Below are 18,791 nucleotides of genomic sequence, written 5' to 3' on the forward strand. Positions count from 1 at the left end.
GAGTTAGGCCTTACCTCCGTCTTTGGAGCAAATGTTAACAAGGCTGTGGACCATCTCCATGAGGTCTAGCTGTTGCTTCTGCATAATGCTGTTGTTGCTAGTGGCCTTGTTCAACTGCTTTTCAAGCTCCTGGATAATGTTACTTTGTCGTCCCACCAGGTTATGGAGACTCTCTTTCTCGTCCCTCAAAGTCTCCAGCTCCTCCTTGTGCCTGTCCTCCATCCCAATGATTTTATTCTCCATGAAGCTGAGAAAACAACCATTTTCATGTAACCCATAACTTGAACTTGCGTCTTAACTGAATGCATTTCATAGCTATTGTATTTCTGCTGATAGTTGATTTTGCTCATACTTTAACATGTTTACAGTTGAAAGAGGAAGCTTTTATCATGTTTTATGGTTTAAGGGTCCTGCTATCTTGTTGGTGCGAAGCCAACATACAGATGTTTTAATGTTTAGGAAAGAACATCTCTTGGTTTTATGAGCAATCTGTCAACAGTTTGCACTTTCATTAATTCTGAAAAAAGCACCCTAAACTACTTATATTACAAAGGTATCATCGTATTTTTATAGCATATCTTTATTCCTTGGCCCCTGTTGCATTTTATATTGTCAAAAGACCCTTTATTTTAAAATGTATGACATAAAAGAATGGTTGGTTTCCAAAACAGTGTTTTGAGTTCAGTGCCAGTAGATTCAACATTATTACAGAAAGCAAAAACACAACCTATTGAATTATACAGTATTTTTTCTTACACTGTGGGAATTTTATTATCAACCTTAATGGGACTTTCTCTTATTTTAAATTGAATTTTGTAAAACAAACATAGCCGTTTACAAAGAGGTCCTGTTTCTTTTGCAATCCAAATAAAATAAAGGGTAAGCAAAGCATCATGCCATCTTTTATGTAACTTTCATTTACTTAAAAAAAGGATGTTAGCCAATAACATTTGTAGCATCTGCTAGGTTAAAGGTCAAAATAGCTCTGCCTGTTTATTGACCTGCAGTGACTTCAGTTTTCCGGTTTTTGGACCCCAACTTGTTTGCATCATGCTGCTTAAGAGAGTAGGCAGGTTTATGGCAACAATGTACTTATCTCATTGATTAAAATGTATGGTTTGTGGGTGGGACAATTTTCAAGACACAGTAATTTGCTAGAAATGTATTTAACAAAATGGCCGTGAATAAAACAAGACTGTATAAGTCTGTTTAATATTAAATATGAATAAAGGGCTATTCACACTATAGCCTTTATTTGCTGCATTTTCTAAGGTAAAAAATCTAACCTATGGAATACTACCTGTCATACTTGAACATAATTGCTGTGAAAAAAAGTGAATAAATGCTGTAGTGTGATTAGCCCTTAAGCCTGCAGTATTTTTTTAATCACATACACACATTATAACAGGTTTTTTTTTTGTATGTTCAAACAAAGCATTCATCATTGGGTGTACAAGCATGTTTTTGTACATGTGTAATATTTATTGGTCAGTAGGTTTTTTGTATTGCTTTATGCAGTGTGTGAGGGCAGTTTTTGTTTTCTGAATGATATTTGCCACTGAAAAATTGCGAGCTATGGGGCATAAGCTTTACTGTTTTTAGAAGACGTCAGAAACTCCTAAAACATGTAATCAAGCACCTGCAGTTTCTGATTGTTGGAGTCAATGTTTGCAAATCATTTTTCAAATTAAGTGGTGTCACAGAAGCCTATGAATTAAGAATAAACATGATTTCTTGTTGGTATGAGTACAAATGCCATCATATCTCATCAATGATTCCATCTTTTTAAAATATTAACAAACAATGGTGTCTCAGAAAATTGCTCCAGCTGCGTTTTCATCCTAGATATTTTTAACTCATACATGTACATTGAGTCCTGAGGTTACGTCTCACATTCGTATTTCTTTTACTGAGGTTTTAGTTGAAAAACTGCTCTCTACACTGTGCAAATACACCACCCAAAAGGCTGATGTTTCTAGTAAGAATATTAAATGAGCAGCAGGTACCAGTGATTCATGCTTACCTGTTTTTCTCATGAAGTTTGGTGATTTCATTGGTCTGTACCAGCAGCTGCTTCTCCAGTTTGTTCGTAGACAACGAGTTCTCCAGCAGCTGAATTTCAAGTCTAGATGTCTGGTTTAAAACCTGTCAGATAAAGTAAAAGAAAATGACTCTTCTGTTCATTATTTATTCATCAGATACAAGACAGATTCATTTTGAATTGTTTGTGACTGTTTTTACTAAAATGTTGACAAAGTTTTTTTCTGCTGAAATGTTGTATGCTTACGATATGTGCACTCTTGATACAGTGTATTTTAGATGAAGTTAAACATTTTAAAAATGAAACCTGGTAAGCTTCACTAGGCCTTAAATCAGGCTAAATATTTTAGGGAATTGTAAGACGAACCTTTAAACATGAATTATAAATGTCACCTTTAATCAAGTATGTGTGTTTATGTACATCTCTAATTTTGTAAGTGACCGTATAGGGTGATAAAATTCAGAATCGAATAGAATTATTATTTTTTGCAACATACTTCCAATTACTTATTCAACAAGGTTTTTTTTTTTTTTATTATGATTATCATTGTAATTTTTTTAACATTAATAAATAAAAGAAAAAAAAATATCCAAAACTGAATGGCATTTCCAGCTGAACCATTTCCATTTCTTAGTTCAGTTATGACCCAAATATTCCTGATGTCCTTTGAAAGCCATATCTCCCCTCCCCTCATCCTCAGGGACATACCTGAGTTTCAACATCTGTAAGTTTCCGTGTCTGTTCTGCTGTCTGACTCAGCAAACTGGTGCCTATCTCCAGCATGGTGGCCGTGTGGTTTTGGACAGCATTCTGCTGAATCTGAGCCATCTCGGTCTTCATGTTCTCCTGAATATAGTTTTCAATCTGGAAGAAATGTACAGATTAAGAATTAGATCAGCATTGGATATGTAGGACGTTATATGAATGGTTATTGCTAGTTCTACAAAATCAATAGACTGTACCATGAAAAATGCTTACACTTTTCAGACTATTTAATCAATATTGCCATTGCCATTTTCATGAAATCCGTGCCACCTTATACCAGCCAGATATTGCAGTGGTTAGCTTTGAAATTTCCAACTGAAAGGTCATGGGAATGATCAAAAAATAGGGAAGGCTTGAAAATGTATATAATGACTACTCTGAGTCAAGTAATTCTGACTTGATTATGGTCGACTATTCAACTGTGGTAACCAGCGGTGTACCACAGGGATCAGTATTAGGTCCTCTGCTATTCCTAATCTACATTAATGATTTAGATTCTGGTATAGTAAGCAAACTTGTTAAATTTGCAGACGACACAAAAGTAGGAGGAGTGGCAAACACTGTTGCAGCAGCAAAGGTCATTCAAAATGATCTAGACAAGATTCAGAACTGGGCAGACACATGGCAAATGACATTTAATAGAGAAAAGTGTAAGGTACTGCATGCAGGAAATAAAAATGTACATTATAAATATCATATGGGAGACATTGAAATTGGAGAAGGAATCTATGAAAAAGACCTAGGAGTTTTTGTTGACTCAGAAATGTCTTCATCTAGGCAATGTGGGGAAGCTATAAAAAAGGCTAACAAGATGCTTGGATACATTGTGAAAAGTGTTGAATTTAAATCAAGGGAAGTAATGTTAAAACTGTACAATGCACTTGTAAGACCTCATCTTGAATATTGTGTGCAGTTCTGGTCACCTCGCTATAAAAAAGATATTGCTGCTCTAGAAAGAGTGCAAAGAAGAGCGACCAGAATTATTCCGGGCTTAAAAGGCATGTCATATGCAGACAGGCTAAAAGAATTGAATCTGTTCAGTCTTGAACAAAGAAGACTACGTGGCGACCTAATTCAAGCATTCAAAATTCTAAAAGGTATTGACAGTGTCGACCCAAGGGACTTTTTCAGCCTGAAAAAAGAAACAAGGACCAGGGGTCACAAATGGAGTTTAGAAAAAGGGGCATTCAGAACAGAAAATAGGAGACACTTTTTTACACAGAGAATTGTGAGGGTCTGGAATCAACTCCCCAGTAATGTTGTTGAAGCTGACACCCTGGGATCCTTCAAGAAGCTGCTTGATGAGATTTTGGGATCAATAAGCTACTAACAACCAAACGAGCAAGATGGGCCGAATGGCCTCCTCTCGTTTGTAAACTTTCTTATGTTCTTATGTTCTTATGTTTCATATACTCTGTGTGAGAAGACATTTAAGAGATATGAAGAACTAAAATGTATTTTTTTAAAAACAACTCTTGCAGATCATGTTGAGCCAAAACACACAAAAATAATACTTGGCAGAAAAATTACAACATATCTTATTTAGAGTACAACATGTTATTTACGCATTATTTACAGTACAGTTTCATCGCATGTTATCAATACCAGGTAATGAGTTCTTTGAAAATCTGGTTTTCATATGTTTATGTAATTAGTTACGAAAATGACTTTTTCTAAACAAGTATCTTTATATTTATGATGGTATATATACAGTGCCAAGAAAAAGTTTGTGAACCCCTTAGGATTTTCACATATTTAACATATTTCAAACCTAAAATGTTATAAGATCTTAATCTAAATCCTAATAATAGATAAATATAACCTGATTAAACAAATGACATAAAAACATAATACTTTTTCAACATTTATTTATCCACAAATGATTCAACATTCAATGTCCATGCGTGAAAAAGTATGTGAACCTTTAGATTCAGTAACAGGTGGCACCCCCTTGAGCTGAAATGACTTCAACTAAGCGTTTTTTGTAACTGTTGGTCAGTCTCTCGCACCGCTTTTGAGGAATTTTGGCCCATTCCTCAAAATGAACATCAGGCAGGCAGCAATGTTCTTTTTAGAGAGCAGTGGTTTCCTTCTGGCTAACCTTCCATGAACACCATTCTTGTTCAGTCTTTTTCTAACAGTTGAGTGATGAACACTCACATTAGCCAAGGCGAGAGTGGCCTGCAGATCCTTGGATGTTGCTCTGGGGTTCTTTGTGACTTCCTTGATGATTTTCCGGTTTGTTCTTAGAGAGATTTTGGTAGGACGACTACTCCTGGGTAGAGTGGCTGTGGTCTTGAACTTTCTCCATTTGTAGACTATCTGTCTGACAGTGGATTGGTGGAGCCCCAAATCCTTAGAAATGGTTTTGTAACCCTTTCTAGACTGATGAGCATCAACAACTGTCCTTTGATCGTGGCATGACGTGTTTCCACACCCCTGTATGGTGAAGACCAAACTCACAAAGTTTCTGATCTTTATAGGATGGGGCCTCCCAAACTCACCCCTGAAGATCTACCTAATTATTTAAACACCTGATTCTAATTAAAGCCCTTAATTGAGCTGATAAAACCAGGGGTTCACTTACTTTTTCATATAGCCGGAATCTTTATTACTCATTGTTTGTCTAATTCATAAATCATTTTGTTTCAAAATACATGGAATTGGTTAATATAAACCCTATTGGATATTTAAGAAAAGACTGGTTTTGATTCAAGAAGGCTATCATGCTAAAACTATGGAATTTCCATAATTATCATTGGGGTTCACAAACTTTTTCTCGGCACTGTAAGAACATAATATATCAACGACATGTAATCATCAATCTTACAGTTATTTAATATTTGTGCTCTACTCACCACCTGTAACCAATTATTTCTCAGATGACTTTTCTTTTATACAAAATCTGGTTTCTATAAAGTAAGCTTTATTCAGCATATACTACGAATATTCCCCACCAGCCTTAACATTGTCATGTTTTTTTTTTTGTTTAGCATATTATTGACAAAAGCAAGTAACATCAACATAAGCAAGATGTTTGTTGGCATTGTAGTTGAGGCCCAGTATTTGTCCAAACAAGAATTCAAAGAACGACTGATTAGTAAAACATTAAAACTTCAACCATATGTGTGTATCTTACATATGGTAAAGAATATCTTAAGGATAACATTGGCCGCTTTAACACAAATACAACACTGTATGCAATCAATGTGTTTGTTTTTCATAAATTTCACAACAAGTTAATACTAAAACAAAAAGCCAAATGTTTTAACCACACATTGTAAATAGACCATTCTTTATTTCACCATTGACAAATTATTCTGGAGATTGAGTGAGAATTATCTAGATCTGAAGTATTTGCTCCAGTGCAAAGTTGGCATAATGTATCTGCATGTTCATCTTAATAATGATATATGTAAAGATTCTCAAAAATCTCTCCTTTTTGCAGTGAGCTCTATTATACTTATCATACATTAACCATAAGGTGGGCATTTTGCCTACAATTTGACCACATGTCACAAATGTACGCAACTTGCCCAAAGAAATGCAGTTGATAGTAACATCATGAATGCTTTTGGAGTACTGCATTTTACATATATCACTGTGCAATTATATATATATATATATATATATATATATATATATATATATATATATATATATATATATATATATATATATATATATATATATATATATATATTCAACAAGAAACATAATTATGAAATCAAGTCCTGCTTGTTTTCCTTAAATATGTCTCAATGTAATAATACTGAACCTCCTGCTTCAGGACTGTTTAATTTTTAAATGGAGCAGCTTGCCTATTCCTTGGCTAAATTAAACAAAGGTTTAATTATACATCATTCAGTTCTCAGGAGCATTTTTATATCACCACCAGCTACCAGTTTAATGACAGCATTTAGCGATTACCACCCATGCTAAAAATGAGCAATGATATTGTTGAAAACAGATGTTAGTCAGTCAAAGTCTTTCATCTTATCTTTTAGCATTTTGTCTGAGAGTCACAAAGATATGAGGCGTTAAATGCCAAAAAGCGACTTGGGAATAATGTAAACTTGGTCTACAGTTTATGAATTATCTAACCATGTTAAGGGTTATTAAATTCTTTATATGCACTGCTCCCTCATTATATTATTATCATTTCCAGCTTTGACAAATTTATATTTTATTTTCAAATATTAAATATACTTCAGTTAAGGATCGTATTAGTGAAAAGTGTTTATCATCAAGTTATTTTTTAACCCCTTTTGCACAAAATTACTTGTGTTGCCAAGGCTATCTACATTTTCTACATGTGCCCCATCTGTTTGTAATGCAGGAGCTTAAATCTGTAGTAATACGGTTCCAGAAAAGAATGACGGCTGCATTAGGTATCTATAATACTTTTTTTTTTTTTTACATTTTCTGTTTACTGATTGGTACATTAGTATCAATACGAATTTTGGTTTGCCATGCCCATTGATTTCAATCAGACCTAAAGTGCATGCTAGACAAACATACTTTGTCAATTTAAGCCAAAAGATAACCACAGATTGAATAAAAATTGAATTAAAAAAATATCCAGAAATCTACAAGATAAACAGGCTATGCATATGGTCTGAAATGTTTAGCATTATGGTTACTGGCATACCAGTGATAGTGTAGACTTGACAAACACCAGCGAGTCACTTACATCATGAACACATCTATCTTTACATATCTTTACAAACGCACCCTCTTGGGTGCTTTTGTCAGCTGAATATTGTCCCCAATGATAAACATGTAGATCAAACAGTACTCAATAATTGTGTAGAAGTGGGCAAATGAAGGGAAAGCTTTGTTGTGCATTGTTTAAATAACACATTTTTAACAGGTTTCATTCACTTTCAATTTATATCTAACAACCTCAAAACCTAGAAAATTGTACTTGGAATCCAATAATACACAGGCTCATAATCTCACATGTGTATATCACTACTATTTGTAAACATATTATTATTATTATTATTTATTATTATTATTATTATTATTATTATTATTATTATTATTAATAATAATAATAATAAGTGCCTTATTTGCTGTCCACTATCCCTTTTTTGTGTTTAAACAGACTCCCCAGTAGCTGCCAAGTACTGCATAGTTAAAGTAGGCCTACTGAATCTACAAAGAGGCAAGATATTTATGTATTTTTAAACATCGATTAAATCAAGCATTTTCTTTCATCATCATTTATATTACACTACAGTGACTTAAAGCTTACATAGACATAACAATGTCGGCATGTGTAGTTCCTCTGTTGAGAAACATTCCACAGGCCTCGTGAATCAATTAACATCGTGTTTTATTGCATTTTGTGAGTAACCCAGGGCTAAATCTAAAACCTGCATTTTTTTTTTTTTAGTAATGCCTTTTTTTTTGCATTCCAGTTTATTTATTTATTTCCAAACTAAAAATATGATTTTACAACAGCCATTCATTTCTCAAAATCATTTGATTATTTATTATGTATTCTGAGTGTAATTTATATATTTTTTATCAGTAAAATGTTGATATAGATATAGTGTAGATATAAACGGGTTTAATCCAGAACCTCAGACCCGGTTGATCAAAAGTAAACAACATAACTCCATGTCAACGTCTGCTGAAGGTTTATTTTAATTACTGCACATGAACTGTCACCTTAATTGCAAATTGATTGGAGACAAACTTGGAAAAGACACGCTTGTTTTACACAGAATGCTCTGCGTGGAATGGGTTAGAAGCTACTTTGTTGACTTTGAGTCACTGGAAACCTTTGAGATGATGTTCTATGACCAATCAATTTCTAGTAATGAGCACTGGTGAGCCAAATGGCCGCTCCTGTGTTCTCTGTACTGATGGAGATATTTAGGAATGCCGTACTGCTTGTTCTTACAGGAATTATTTCTCTCATTTGAACATTTGTGGGTGATCTGAGTAGGAAGTACAAGGAGAGCAAACATATCTTATTATTTTAAACAGGACACTATCAGTCATTCAGCGGGGGTGTTAGTTGATTTGCCTGTCCAAATCATTTATTTATCTTCTGCAAAACAGATTTCTCTATTTCTGTATCTGTTTTAGAAATAATGACTGAAAAGGAAAGAAAAATAAGTGGAGAATATTGTTATGGGCATTTAAAAAAAAAAAATGATTTGGATTGTTGTACTGGGGCAGGTATATTTTTTTCCTTCTTTTTCAAATTTAGAACTGAACTTTATACTATATAAGGACATCTGTGTGAATTCTGTATATCCATATCTTTTGGTATTTTTGTTAATCTGTTTGTTCAGCACAGTCCAGCATGGATGCCAGTGCTGTGATAAATCCCCCCTTGGGATGTCCTGGAGTGAGTGTGAGTAAGGATTATATATCTTTAAGAAGAATAATGAAAATACACAATTAAGAATGTGTCTTTCTGTAAGTGATGGAAATAAATACATGCAGCTTTATTGCTTCCCCAAACAACTTAAAAAGAGAGGAGATAAAAAACAAACAATAAACTTATTATTTTCTAATTTCTCTCCGTTGAATGGAAAAAATAGCTGATGACAGAAGTTAATGGCTATGTGTGAGAGTTATGTGTGCAGGAATAATTTTGCTACTGTAATAATTCAGTGAATAATTTGCAGCACTATTTTACAGCAGCATGCTTTGCATTTTACACTAAAGCATTTTGTATTTTGGTAAATTATTGTTGAACAAAAAAATATAGAGGCATAGAGAAAGTCATATGTGCATTGGTATATAAGTTATATCCCTTACTTCAAAGATTTAAAAAAATAAATAGAAAGACGATTTATATACAGAACATTGTGGTAAACAATAAATATAAATCGGACATATTCTTGCAAAAACATTGAATGTTTAACATCACATAGCATATTCATATTGCCTATTGCCCCAGGATCTATCTTCTCACAAGAACATATAAAGGACAATTTCCTGAAACAAAATATCGCCTTGGCAATATGTAAAAGTAAAGACACGATTTTCCAATTAAATTTCTATTAACATGATCAAAATTGATCAGCCTGACCTAAACCCGCGAGGCACAGCACAGCACCTTTATTGCAGAGCTTCAATTTCTAGTTTCAAGGCGCACTGTTTGAGACACAATATAGAAATGTGAAATGTGACTGACTTCATTAAAAAAAAAAAAAATTATATCCTTCTTGTTCTTACTTGAAGGCATTACATCCATTAAAATAACTGATCAATCAAACACCAGAGCCCTATGGATCATCACTACCCAGTCGATCATATGCTTCACATCGGTTCAAATTGTTACTGTAGTAATGTTTAGCAAGTGTAATCAGGTTTTTGTTAACCCTAACCCTAAGCTAAAAATTAACAATGTCTGTTAACAGTTAAACTAAAAAATAACCCTTCAAATAAAGTGTGACCAAGAATTTTAGAACAACAAATGCATTCCATGACTCTCTCTAGAAGTTATTAACCTGATTGATTCCAGTTGTAAAAATCAAGACCAACATGTCTGAATTAAGCATTTTTTAATATATATATATATATATATATATATATATATATATATATATATATATATATATATATATATATATATATACAGTGCCTTGCAAAAGTATTCAGACCCCTGACCAATTCTCTCATATTACTGAATTACAAATGGTACACTGAAATTTCGTTCTGTTTGATATTTTTAAACACTGAAACTCAGAATCAATTATTGTAAGGTGACATTGGTTTTATGTTGGGAAATATTTTTAAGAAAAATAAAAAACTGAAATATCTTGCTTGCATAAGTATTCAACCCCTGTGCTGTGGAAGCTCCCAGTTTGCACTGATGAAAGAAATTGCCCTAACGAGGACACAATTACCTTACCATTGGCCTCCACCTGTGAACCATTAAAGTTGCTGTCACATTTTCTGGATAAAAACCCCACTGTTGAAGGATAATTGGTAAGGCTGTGAATCTGAAGGAAAATGAAGACGAAAGAGCATAATATAGAAGTTAGAGATAAAATAATACAAATGCATAGATTAGGGAAAGGGTACAAAATAATACCCAAGTGTTTGGATATCCCAGTGAGCACAGTTGGATCAATAATCAGGAAGTGGAAGCTGCATCACACCACCCAGGCACTGCCAAGAAAAGGCCATCCCTCAAAACTCAGCGCTCAAACAAGAAGACTTGTGAGAGAAGCCACAGAGAGGCCAACACTCACTTTGAAGGAGCTACAGAGTTCAGTGGCTGGGAGTGGAGTAATGGTGCACCAGTCAACCATATCAAGAGCTCTGCATAACACTGGCCTGTATGGGAGGGTGGCAAGAAAGAAGCTGTTACTCAAAAAGTATAATCTGAAAGCATGTCTGGAGTTTACCAGAAAGCACAAGAGTGACCCAGCTGCGATGTGGGAAAAGGTTTTGTGGTCAGATGAGACCAAGATAGAGCTTTTTGGCCAAAACTCAAAGCGCTATTTGTGGCGCAAACCTAACACTGCCAAGACACACCATCCCTACAGTGAAGTATGGTGGTGGCAGCATCATGCTGTGGGGATGCTTCTCATCAGCAGGGACTGGGCATCTTGTTACAATTGAAGGAAGAATTGATGGAGCAAAATACTGCAAGTGAATCTGCTTCAGTCCACTAAAAAACTGAAGCTTGGGAGGGAATTCACCTTTCAGCAGGACAATGATCCCAAGCACAAGGCCAAAGCAACATTGGATTGGCTCAAAAACTAAAAGGTGAATGTCCTACAGTGGCCCAGTCAAAGTCCTGATCTCAAATTTTTTTATTTTTCTTAAAAATATTTCCCAACATAAAACCAATGTCACCTTATAATAATTGATTTTGAGTTTAAGTGTTTTAAAATAAAATATCGAACAGAATGAAATTTCAATGTACCATTTGTAATTCAGTAATATGAGAGAATTGGTCAGGGGTCTGAATACTTTTGCAAGGCACTATATATATATATATATATATATATATATATATATATATATATATATATATATATATATATATATATACACACACACATTATTAAGAAATGTCATTATGAAGTCATTTATTTAATTGTTCTTGGGTAACACACATCCTTTTTCATGGTTTTGTATTACATCATTCACAAGTTGTTTCAGAATGTTTTAATACATACAGTCAAATTAGAACAAATCGACTTGATATTACCTTTAACTAAATACCAACAGTGTGTGTCCTTTTTGAAATATTATAAGTTGCATTCTCAAGGCCACTGTAATTACAACATTATCTAACAGAGGAACAGAGTGCAGGTGGGTATAGTTTTGTTTTGTTCTTGTCACTGGGGGGTCTATTAATCCATTTACCGACCACCAGCTGGGGGGCAGCCAAAATTACTAAGGTCACTAAACCTGAGGGATTGATCTGTATCATTTAAAGTCTAAAGGTCAGATTCATTTCAATACTTGTGTTAAAGTGACAGGTACTATTTACAGATTTATAACAGTCATTTGCAAACAAGTTCAAATTTGCCCAGAATCAGTTCATCTGTGTATATTTAGTCAAACGTTTTCTTCTGTTAATAAAGATGGTGTTTCAGATTTCAGTTAAAAGGAATTATCTAACACATTTTCCACGATTGTACGCAAATGAAGGTGTACAAACATATTGTAGTAAAGTTTTCATTATGTTTGTAAAATACCATAAAACACCAGACTACAATAAATGAATATTTGGAAAGCCTCAATCTATTCATATTCAGGATCCTACTACCTTATCACAATAGTTGTTTGTCTAAATAAAATCAACTTAATTTGCTTAATATTACAGATATAAATATTGTATTTATTAGCGTAATAATTCGTGTAATAAAATAAGTAATTTTCATTATTTTCAGATAAAAAAGAGTTGTTCACTAATCTGTTTAAAAAAAATATTTCGCACAGAACACATTGCATCATAAAACCTTTAACCACCTATACTTGGCACAATAAAATCCCAGTTGTTTGTCTAAATAAAATCACCAATATGGGTTATTGTAGTAAAGTTTTCATTATGTTTTTAAAATACCATAAAACACCAGACTATAATAAATGAATATTTGGAAAGCCTCAATCTATTCATATTCAGGATCCTACTACCTTATCCCAATAGAAACATGTTAGCAGACAATCTGTATATATTTCTATATTTGTATTTATTTCTTTATTTAATTTTTAAAAACTAGTTGTTAAAATATCCAACAATTTCTTAATTGATAATATTTTCCCTTCTATCCCTATCTTAATATTTTTAAATGTATCTCAGCAAGCCCACACCCACAAGAGACTGAATGACTGATAGTTCTGCACTACGTGTGATTTGCAATGAGCACATATGGTCTTTATTATATATAAAAATTTTAAATAGGCAGTAAAAAAGTGTCTTTGACCGGAATCTTTATTCATTAGTGTGCATGTCCATTTAGGCTCTATTTCTATATTTCAATAAGAAAGAAACAGTCCTTGAAGTATATTACTAGGTTGTTTAGTTCATGTAAAATGAACAGATGTTAAGGAATGGGTAAATGCTCTAACACCACTGGCTTGTTGGGCACATATGTTGCGGTTCAAAGATGGAAAAGGTTTGTACTAACGTCTTGAGGGAGCAATGGTCAACCTCATGAAAGACTGTCATAATTAAACTCCTAAATCCACCTAGAGAGTCTTTATTACTCAAAGAAACATTACCTTGAGTTTAGAGTACATAAAACGTACATACATTGGACCTTTTTTCTTTTTTGTTTTTGGTTTTATTAACCATAGTCATTGAGTTGAGTCAATTCGAGTCATTAGTTCTGACAGTTCAAGGCAGTTTGATTTAATCAGATTCATTTTACAGGAGAGTAGCAATCTACAAGTAAAAAGAACAGAAAATTTCTATTAAATATATCTTACTGTAGAATGCAGTATTTGATTTTCGCCAGACATAACAGGGCCCATGTTGGCCAAAAACTTCCACTTTTGACTCATCTGTCCATAGAACATTGTTCCAGAACTCTTGAGGAGAGATCATCCAGGTGCTTTTTGGCAAACTTGAGATGAACACTCATGTTCTTCTTAGTGAGCAGTGGTTTCCGCCTTGCTACTCTGCAATGAATCCCATTTTTGTCCAGTGTCTTTCTGATGGTGGAGTCATGAACACTGACCTTAGCCGAGGTGAGAGAGGCCTGCAGACCTCTGTATGTTGTTCTAGGGTTCTTTGTGACTTCATGGACAATTTTACGCCTTGCTCTTGGAGAGATTTTCGCAGGATGTCCACTCCTGGAAAGATTTATTACTGTCCCAAACTTGCTCCATTTGGACAATATGACTCTGACTGTGGTTTAGTGGAGCCCCAGAGCCTTAGAAATGGCTTTGTAACCCTTTCCAGTCTGATAGTCATCAACAAGTTATTTTCCAGAGGTCTTCAGGAATTTCTTTTGGTCGTGTTTGATTACCTTGCACACCAAACAAATGAAAGAAGCACCAAACTTTGGTGTCATATATATATATATATATATATATATATATATATATATATATATATATATATATATATATATATATATATATATATGCAATGCAATAAGAGGCCAGCTGCCAAAACAACTAACTGTCGACAGTTTAAAGCAACTTTCGTTGATTGACAATTATTCTGTGATTTGTTAAACTATTTAATTTGTTAAATTTGTTAAGGGAGGAACCGTCACCTCCCCCTGACACGGTAAAACATTTGTAAACATGTGAAGGGCCCCGTTATAGAATATATATATATATATATATATATATATATATATATATATATATATATATATATATATATATATATATAGTGGTTTGCAGAAGTATTCAGCCCCTACCAATAATGTCAAATTTTGTTGAATTACAAATAATGTGTGCACAGTTTTTCAAACAACCTTTTTTTTTGTATTCAAAGCTGTAGCGGTTAAACTGAACACTGTTATATAAGGAGGAGAGTAAATGTTAGCAAAACTTGCATCCATGTAACATGATGCTGCCACCACTATGCTTGACAGTGGGTATGGTGTTGACAGGGTGATGTGCAGTGTTGGGCTTGCACTTGGAATTTAGACCGAAAAGTTCACTTTTTGTCTCGTCTGACCACAAAACCTTTTTCCACATGTCTGCAGTATCATCTACATGCTTTTTTTGCAAGCTCCATACATGCTTTAAGATGAGGCTTTTTGAGTAATGGCTTCTTTCTAGCCACCCGTCTATACAGGCCAGCTTTGTGTAGAGACCAGCTTATTGTTGATGTGTGAACACTAACTCCCATCTCAGACACAGAACTTTGCAGACCTCTCAAGGTCATTGTTGGCTTCAGAGTGACCCAAACCAGATTCCTGCTTGCCCGGCTGCTCAGTTTGGGAGGGCGACCTGATCTGGGTAGTGTCTGGGTAGTATGATGCATCTTCCACTTCTTAATGATGGACTTCACTGGGCTGAGAGGGATAATCAGCACCTTTAAAATTTTCTTGTACCCTTCTCTTGCTCTGTGAATCCCTATCACTTTATCCCTGACTTGTTTTGAAAGCTCCTTGGTCTTCATGGTTGCTCTGTTGGATGTGAGTTGCAGTTTAAAAGTATTTACATACCTGAGGGAAATTATCTACAAGTTAAACCACTTTGAGTACACACAGGCTGAAACCAATTCACTAATGTTGTGACCTTTCAAACAAATAATTTGCACCTGAGGGCTGCAGTAGCAAAGGGGTTGAATACTTATGCAACTGAGATGGATCTGTTTTTCTCTGTAAATCTTACTTATTTATATTCTATATGCATTTTTTAAACTGTATTAATGTGGATTAGTTTGTGTAGATAAAGTCTAATTTGAAAGCATTGTGGAATATGCTCAGGTGACAACAAAATGTGAAAACTTTGCAGGGGGTAAATACTTCTGCAAACCACTGTGTGTGTGTGTGTGTGTGTGTGTGTGTGTGTGTGTGTGTGTGTGTGTGTGTGTGTGTGTGTGTGAGTGAGTGTATAAGTAGTAGGGCAGGGGCATATATAAATAAAGGAAAAAAAAAAAAACTTAAATCCTTTTTTGAGTGCACACCAAAGGTTTACATGATAATTCTGTCTTACTTTCCTGGTTGTTCCTGGAAATAAGTTGAGTTGTTGTTCAGAATTACTGTGTTTTATGTGTCAGTTTATGTTTTTTCATAAGATTACATCCTAGATAACATTGTTTGGAAAGATCTAATTGCTTAAGGTTAACTCTGCAGAACAAGTATTCTTGTTTTATGGTTATCTTTCACAAATGTTTTCTTAATGATTATTTATTGGGGAAAATGTGACAATGTGTCTACTATTAGTTGAAGTAGATGAATGTGTGTTTATAATGTTAAGTACATCAAAGCAAAGCCTGCCGTCCTGTTATGTAAATTATGAGTATGGTTCTCGGTTTTTATTGTCGAAACATAAGTGGCATTACTGCAATTCCTACTGTGCAGGAAAAGTCAGCAAGGCCTGGAGTATATAACACTTAAAAGATTAATGATGTCACACTGCTGTGTTATCAAACAGCCACAATGTGGTCTGGTTGTCTTCTCCTAAAACATCAAGAGTTATCAAGGAGCTAATGGATCCTGCCAGAGAGCAAAGAGACCACCCTCAAACTGGGTACACGAAAATGTTGGTGATAGACCCACGTCTAACATCATTAAACCTTAAATTTCTCATTAGTTACTGTTTATGCCTCCTGTGTAAACATTTGTTTTCAAACACACAAAAATGTTACATATTTGTATTCATGTGTAATGGGTCACTAATAAGCTGGAGATTGCTACCACAGTCATTTCAAATCCCACCACTCCTATGTTTGTGGTGAAAACATTATTGTTTTCCTAAGCATACTGAAGCATGCATCATTGTAAAAATAAATCCCTCTTCTCAACCAGTTTGGTGTTCATTATGTCTAATTGTATGAATTATATTTTCAAAAATAGCAAAGACATTACAGTATTGCAATTATAGATAATACTAATGAGTTGATAAATAGCCATAAAGGACAAGAATGACCCATATGATTTCATCATGTATGACATTTTATGCTGTCATGTTGGTATAAATAATAATGTTTACTAAACAGTTCATCAGTATTTGCATATTGTAAATAATGATGCCATTACAAAATCTGTATTAAGAGATGGTGTGTGTTCATATAACCTAATGGTGAAATTGCTCATGACCTGATACAAAGATGCTAACAGTGAACAACAAGTGAAAAAAGTATAGATTCTCGACAGCTTTCCATTAGCCTGAACTTCTCAGAAACACTTGAGGTGTACTGCATACTGTAAACATCTTCTAATGATCAACATGTTGCTATGACTGCAATAATCTTGTGGCAAATGCCTCAACCATGTGCTGGTAGAACAGCCTTCCAGTTCCCCTGAGATCTCAGGTCTGGATTGCGTGTGTGGTCTTCACCAGGCATTCAACACATCCATAATAGTTTCAAAGAAGGGATCTTTGGTGGCCAGAGAAGAGAAATAACGTTTTGGCTTAAATTAAGTTTTGAACAGTGTGGATGTAACAAGAAGCATTGTCATATTGAAAGTTACCGAGAAGCCTGACAAAAATCCATCAGTCTAAGTCCAAATCCTTTAGGATTAACCCAGCCCCTTTAAACAATGAGAACAACGTAATAGTTTTAAATAAACTATTATCTCAAATGTGTCTATCTGACTCTAAATGGGAATTTCAGGATTTTTACAACAATTGTGATAATTGTTATTCTATTTTGCATTCATTGAAATGCAACAACAGAATTAGTGGGAAAAACTTACTGTTCCAAATTACTCTGTGTTGCTTATCAAGTGCAGCTCTTAATCTAAGGAAAGCCATTCTTTGAATGCAGCTCTAAATTTAGATTTAAATGTTCACGGAGTGCTGTGTTTATTTTACTCATGATGTTGATCATAAACAACCCATTTGCCTATTTGGTCATCCTCATTTGTGGAACAACTACCTTACTTCATGTTCATGGAGTGTCCTCTGTTTATCTATTTTGAGAATTGTTTTCTGGATTCAAAGGCCTCAATGCTGCAACTCAATATGCCGCATAGACGCAGCATGCTTTTTTCTACAAGGCTTGTGCTGCTTGGATTCCTATCGAATGAAGTGCTTCTACTGTTGATTTGCTTTCCAGACTGTTGAACTGTAGTTGAAGCCCTGGGTAATGTTTAGACTCTGAAATAGTAGCTACATGTTCTTAAAGCATGGGACCTCATCTACACCGTGTCTCTGAATTACTTCACAACATTACAAAGTAGATTAGCGGCCACCGAAATCTATCAAGTTTAAATTGAAGCAGTAAAGCATGCATACATTGTCAACTCCCCTTAACATTTTTGATGTGCAGCATGTCAACTCTCCCTCAAGCTCTTTGCAGCAATGCAACTGCTTTAATGTGAATTTTATGTTTTTGACACAACACCTGTAAACCACATGCACATTTTGTCATGAATGAGGACAATTAACATTTAAGGAGGTAATCAAAAACTATACTATACACCACACAAACAAAAACAAAACTAATCTCATCGTCAAACTGTCAAGTGACAGCTGGATTAAAAAAAAAAAAAAAAATTGCGCCCTCAAAAAGAGCATTAGAGGCCACTGGTCAATAAAGGCCATGTTATCGCCATCGGATTCCGCATGGGCGTGCTCTAAATGAACCCCGGATTGGACCAGGGACCTGCAGTCAAAAACACCCACCCCAGGAGACCAGACAGTCTATTGCCTGGGTGGAATCATTAACAGGGTTCCCAAATACAACAAGTATGTGGGTGCATGGGGGTATACAACGAGAACTGCAGCAGGAAGTTCTTTAGGGGGAAAAAGAATGCCTGCAGTCTTAGCGATGGTAGGTAAATGTGAGACCATGACTCAGACTGATTAAATGACTTAAAAACTCCCCTGACACTGTGGAGCACTCGCCATCCTAGATCCT

The 18,791-nt window shown here is 34.6% G+C and overlaps 1 protein-coding gene across 1 annotated transcript in view; it reads right to left on the reverse strand.

Annotated features, from left to right (window-relative positions):
• Positions 1-18,791, reverse strand: part of LOC121313267 (angiopoietin-1-like) — a 118,210-nt gene that overhangs the window by 60,978 nt on the left and 38,441 nt on the right. The window contains exons 2-4 of the mRNA XM_041245629.1: positions 2,750-2,905; positions 2,024-2,145; positions 15-247 (exon numbers count right to left, since the gene is read on the reverse strand). Coding sequence (XP_041101563.1) covers positions 15-247; positions 2,024-2,145; positions 2,750-2,905 — 511 coding nt within the window. The remainder of the gene's footprint in view (positions 1-14; positions 248-2,023; positions 2,146-2,749; positions 2,906-18,791) is intronic.

This window comes from Polyodon spathula, chromosome 3 (assembly GCF_017654505.1).
Source record: "Polyodon spathula isolate WHYD16114869_AA chromosome 3, ASM1765450v1, whole genome shotgun sequence".
Classification (NCBI taxonomy): domain Eukaryota; kingdom Metazoa; phylum Chordata; class Actinopteri; order Acipenseriformes; family Polyodontidae; genus Polyodon; species Polyodon spathula.